Source organism: Phaethon lepturus, unplaced genomic scaffold (genome assembly GCF_000687285.1).
Source record: "Phaethon lepturus isolate BGI_N335 unplaced genomic scaffold, ASM68728v1 scaffold10074, whole genome shotgun sequence".
Classification (NCBI taxonomy): Eukaryota; Metazoa; Chordata; class Aves; order Phaethontiformes; family Phaethontidae; genus Phaethon; species Phaethon lepturus.
Genome location: NW_010537069.1, coordinates 48,630 through 54,849, shown reverse-complemented (window position 1 = coordinate 54,849; position 6,220 = coordinate 48,630). Strand labels below are relative to the sequence as shown.

General features: G+C 36.4%; 1 protein-coding gene across 1 annotated transcript in view; it reads right to left on the bottom strand.

Annotated features, from left to right (window-relative positions):
- Positions 1 to 4,381: 4,381 nt before the first annotated feature.
- The window catches only part of WDR70 (WD repeat domain 70), a gene marked incomplete at its 5' end in the record, with an annotated part of 38,297 nt that continues 36,458 nt past the window's right edge, over positions 4,382 to 6,220 (bottom strand). Inside the window, one exon of the mRNA XM_010286367.1 lies at positions 4,382 to 4,666. Within this exon, the coding sequence (XP_010284669.1) occupies positions 4,582 to 4,666 (85 nt within the window). The remainder of the gene's footprint in view (positions 4,667 to 6,220) is intronic.

The following is a 6,220-nucleotide window of genomic DNA, read 5'->3' as shown; positions in this document are numbered from 1 at the left end:
CAAGAAGGACATTGAGGTGCTCGAGCGTGTGTAGAGAAGGGCAATGAAGCTGGTGAGGTATCTGGAGAACAAGTCTCATGCGGAGCAGGTGAAGGAACTAGGGTTGTTCAGTCTGGAGAAGAGAAGGCTGAGGGGAGACCTTATCACTCTCTACAACTACCGGAAAAGGGGATTGTGGTGAGGTGGGTGTTGGTCTCTTCTCTCAAGTAGCTAGTGATAGAACAAGAGGAAATATCCTCAAGTTGCGCCAGGAGAGGTTTAGATTGGATATTAGGAAAAAATTCTTTACAGAGAGAGTGGTCAAGCATTGGAACAGGCTGCCCAGGGACATGGTGGAGTCAACCATCACTGGATGTATTCAAAAAACATATAGACGTGGCATTCGGGACATGGTGTAGTGGGCATGGTGTGCTGGGTTGATGGTTGGACTTGATGATCTTAAAGGTCTTTTCCAACCTTAATGATTCTGTGAAATTTCAGCCATAATGATATGCTACAGAGAGAGGAATATCTTGTGTTTCAAAGTTATCCACCTACATGAGGCAATTAGACGCTGGAGTCCCAGAGGATGAAGTGCATATTGTATGTAAAATTGTGTTTAACTGGGATTAGCCAAAAATCCTAGCAAATTTAAAAACTGATCAAGTAAGATGTGTCTATGCTTCAACACCAGGCAAGCATAAGGACAGGTCTGCTCGCCAGCTATCCAACTCATTTACATGTATGCCTGATACAGTGCAACAGATGAGAAGAGCTCAGTGATCAACAACAGAGGACAGAACCTCATGAAATCCTAGTCTAACCAGGCTAAAAAGTCAGAACAAGCCTGCTGATTTTTAATGAGGGTAACTGCAGGGCTTTCAGTAAGTTCCCATTGCTAAGAGGCAGGCTGGAAGGACATACAGGCATTTAACATGACAGGGGAATAGAAGAGGGTTTTGCAATACTGGTGTGACTAACAGGCCACATCAAAATTCAAATGATTCAGTACTGAAGGAGGATGTGAGCTACAAATGCCTCAAGCTGGACACCCCTAAAGGCATCAGAGGTCAAAGAAACTAATGGATAAAGATCTAACCAAGTGAATAGCACTTCGCCTCAGCAATGCCACTCATTGCAAGCACTCCTCAGAGTCCAGCAAAGATTGAACTGATAGGAAAAAGACTCACAGTTACTCTTCCTGTAACACATATTTATCTATAGCTTAACAGAGAAAAGGCAGGCGTGACAAAGAACATCAAACTAGGCACGTAATGATAAGCAAGGAGCCAGTGACTGGAGGCCTCTGGGCACAAGTTCACAGTTCTTGCTATCACAAAAATCAGAGGCAAAGTATCATCTTCAGTAAATTACAGGTCATAGGAAGTAGACCAGAGAGGAACTTAAACAATCATAAAGTAGGTGCAAACAGCCAGAGGAAAAGTGCCAGGAATCAGAGACAGCCTTAGCAATCTTCTCACCTGTGGCAGAAAACTTAAAAAATATGATAGGACAAAGGAATAAGGATATGACAAGACAAAGGACTACAGAGTCTAATTAAGACCTCTATACCAACAGCAGCAACACAAAGAAGGAATTTCTGGGAAACCAGAAAGACCACTAGCTGGTGGGCTGCAATAATCTGGCAGGAAAAGCCTTGGCCCTATGGGCAGGCATGTAGTATGTAACAGCTGGTCTTAACTAGTCATTAGCACAAAGGACAAAAGAGCATAAACTGCTATAAAGAAAGATCGAGAAGCTGCACAGAACATGGAGAAAAAAATCCAGTTTTGGAGAAAGCACCACAGAAGCCATTCTGCATGCCAAAATGCTAGTGACCATTGTGGCAAGTCTTCCAAGGAAGCAAGCAAAAAAAAAAAAAAAAAGCCCAACTTGTTTCAGAAATACTGAAACAAAAGCCCATCTGGACTCTGGCCACATTAACACTAAATATGGATACTGGAGGACCAAGATTACAACTTGGCAATTACTAAAAACTAGGTCTTTCATGAGGTTAAAAAGAAAACTAGGTTCATAAAAAATTAATACTAGTTTCTAATATTCCAGTTTGCGTACAGAGTTCCATCTTTCATACCAAATATTTAATCACGTTAGTATTTCTAATGTTAAGATTTTTCCCTGGACAATTCAAGGGGTTGAGTCAGAGTTTGCTGTCCCAAGTATGGCCAAGCAGACTGTTCGTATCTCACTCCTGACTGGATTAATTCTTACCATTGAACCGTTCAAAATTAAAACCTGTTTTTAACAATGCATTAAGATTTTCCTTGTTGGTGAACATGCCTGAAAATCCAGTGTAAGGACTGTGGCAAATAAACCAAACCAAGAGTTAAAAGTATAAGCAGTACTTAAGTTAGTTTTAAATATTTTTAATACATATCTGCGGACACTGCTTTAAATTCTAGGCTGCTAAAACAGTCATTCAAGACAATTAATCACTGTAAGTAATAATGATGAACTCTTAGAGAAATTCTAACAGAACTTTTGCAGGGTTCACTTACAGAACTTATTCTTCTAAGAATTACAAAACAAGATCTAGCTGACATTAATAAATAAATAACATGAAAGGAGAAGCTTCACTTTAAGCTCAAAGAACAGCTGCAGCATTTTTCCTCATATGTCTTTCCCTGCAGCTCTGCTCTCTAAGCCACACTGCCTCAGTGAGCAACTAACAACAGAAATTATAAACTGTTAATATTCAGCCTAAAACCAAAGACATATTAAACTTTTAAAAACCTCATTCAAGATTTTAGAGAAATTTATTTGAAAATACTTCTACTTCAGTAGAACATTCTTTGGGTGAAAAAAAGAGGAAAAAATAGCCTTAAGTGAAACAATGCTATTTAATGTTTATCTGCTGAGGGGGACATTGCATCAGGGAGTCTTTAGCTGCTCTTCATCTGGTAGTTCTTTTCTCCTCCCTTTACTGTCCACCTAGGCATTAAGTCCTCCATTCTACATATCACAGCTGCAATTGTAAATTAAGCATTGATTTACTATTCTACATAAGTATGTACTAAAATATTTTTACAAGGGACAAAGTTGTGGATTATTTAGTGAGGTTCCACTCTTATCCAAAGACTACACTAAGAGTGAGAGCAGTGGAGATATTTTATCATAGGAATGTTATGCTAATACCTATTACACCTTTTGAAGTCAGGCTTACTTTTCCCTAAAGCATAAAAATAATAACTGAAAGAAAGATAAGTTTGGAAAAGGATATCATACAATGAAGGTGATGCAGAAAAGTGCTTTGAAAAAAAAATCTAAGCTCTGCTGACTATCAGGACCACATGTTTGTGGTTAGGAAGGTGATTAAGTGCTTTGCTAAATATAGCCTTAAAATATGCCTTCAGAATCTATTAATAATTATGAAAGGTTGATTGTTTATGATGTCTATTACTCTCTAATCTTAGTGGAAATGCATAGTGCTTGCTATATTGTATATTATTATAATCACAATACTTCGCATACTGTATATTATTGTAATCACAATAGAAATGCCTAAAACTAACCTAGGTTCCTTTCTCCTTCTCTCAAGGACATTAGTTTAAAATCTGTCCTTTGTTTTATGACATGCAGAATTACAGTTTTGTGTTAAACAATGAAAACTTTCAATTTTTGAGAAACCACTTTATAAAGGATAATATTGGTCTTCAGAAAGTGTGAGGCAGGATATACATAATTCGGGCATACAACAAAGTTAATAGATACAAAGACCTGGTTATAAATACACATCTCTGCTCTATCCTGACACTTATCAATACAAATAGAGATAGGAAGCCTGAACAAAATTCTGCATCAGCTAGGCAATAAACATGTTATTTTTATTAAACCAAAATAGGTAATTGCCCATTCCAATGCCACATTGTTGAAAAATAAAAGCTGTATAAAATACTACTGTGATATACTACACATACTGGAAGGACCATCATTCAAATAAGGACAGACATTAGAAAATACATTTTCCAAAATTCACACAGAAGTGTGAACTGAATTGGAATTTATGTGAACACACAAATAAACTAAACTGGATTATTCCACATTAATGAATCTAAATAAAAGTATAAATTTTGTTATACTTGTAAGGAAGTGTGTAATTTGTTAGAAAAAACTAAAAGGAGCCTGAGAAACTGTATTATTTTATTTATATACTTAAAATCATTGAACACAGTCATGACACAGAATTTGTACAGTTGGCAGTAATTAGAAAAAACATTTGGCAATACAACGAATTCACTAGAGCTCTATTTATAAAGAAATATTTTTCACTTAAATCACACAGCTAAATAACTAACATAGAGAAGAGTTCTTTGCACAATATCATAGAATCATAGAATATTTGGGGTTGTGAGAGACCTTAAAGATCATCTAGTTCCAACCTCCATATAATTAATTCCTTATTTAAAAATTCAGATATGGGATTACAATGCCATGTAATATAACGATCCCTTTTTACACTGCAGCAAGTTTTATGAACTGAAGTAATTTTTACTTTCAAATTTTGGCGCACTACCCAAAATAAAGAAATAAATGCTGCACTTTTTTTCAAATGCTTTAAAATTATTCTTTAAAAAAATTTTTTCAAATTTTACGTTTTTTCCACTCTGGCTTGTCTGTTTCATCATCTTCTGGTTCCACTTCTGCAAAAACTGTTTTTGGCTGTGTTCTAGAAAAGATTAAAAAGATTAAAATAATGGTCATACTACAATTCTTTATCAGAAACTACATTAGACATACACTAGACACAAATTATGTTCTTTCTATACTTGAAAAAGAGCATCCTAGACTTGCCCGTTTTTCATTTTCAGCATAAACCTATCAACTAACCTTCTAAGACCTGAAGAAACTTGCAGCTCTCAAGGCAAAGAACAAGCATAACACACACATCTTTTGCAAGTATTATTTCCTCATCAGCTCATAATCATTATCTGCGTATTCCATGAACAAAATTAACATAGGAGAGAGGAACAAATCAATTTAACACAATGCTAGAAAAATGGAGCCACAGGTCTTCTCATTCCATGATTTTAAAAAAAGAACTCTCCATTTTGATACACTGTAGTATGACAGCAGCCAGCAAGTGAAAACAGAACAGCTAAGCCAGGTTTCTGGCTTAGCCTATGGATGAAAAAAAATAGCTTTTCCTCCAGAGACTTTATCCAGCACTACCGTAATATAAAAAGCCTCATGATCTTCATATGAGAACACAATGTATCCTACAGTCAAGCTTGATGGTATCTCTTCTACCACTGTTTACTTGTATTTTAAATAACACTTAAACTTTATAAAAATAATTATTGATTACTTTTTAAACGAACACAGTATCAAGGAGCTTTTCAATAAACTGTTTGGACATTCAGTTCCCCTGTTTTACACTTTAACCACTGCATGGTCCCCCTTTCCAACCTAATTCTCAGCACAATCACTGCAGAGCTGAAACCACTAGATTTCTGATGCTGGCTGTGTTCGACTTCTCATTACAACAGACACAACAAAGTATAAAACGCAGCCAAGGCAGTCATCTCATTAATGTATTAACTAATGTTTTTACAGCAGTCTGAGGATATGAAGCACTATTATTATAACAACTGTTATTTGGCGGACTCTACAAAATGCATAAACCTTAAGAAAATTGTGTCTGCCTTAACACAATGGGCATAATTCAAAGTTGCCACTGACTTCAAAGAGTAATAGCAGGCCACCAGCTATTAAAGAGCAGGATTCTCCACTTGCTAAATATGTGGCACAAAATAAAGTCACCAGAACTATCAAAGACTTCTGTCATACAGAGGATCATTCTATTGGCCTGCCTTCTCCTCCATCCTCCAAACTTGGCATGGAGGTAAGGAGTATACTAAGAAGTTCCAGAGATGGTCCTACTACAGGACTCTACTGGCACATCGTCCCTGGGTGCAGACTTTACATCTCATTACACCTAAGCAGACCTTGTACCCAGATGAGGACCTACACTACTGGAAGTTAGAGAAATCATTCTGCTTTCCATGGAAAGCAAAACTAAGATTAAAAAAAAAAAATTTACAGTCTAAAAATGCCATTAGAAAATAGTTACATAAACTCTACTTAACCAATCACGGGAAAAAAAAAAAAAAAAATCAATATTCAATCCAAAACAGACACCAGAGGTGAAGGCTTTATTGGCCGAAATACTGGATTTTATAACAGAATCATAGAATCATTTACAGGTTGAAAAAGACCAACC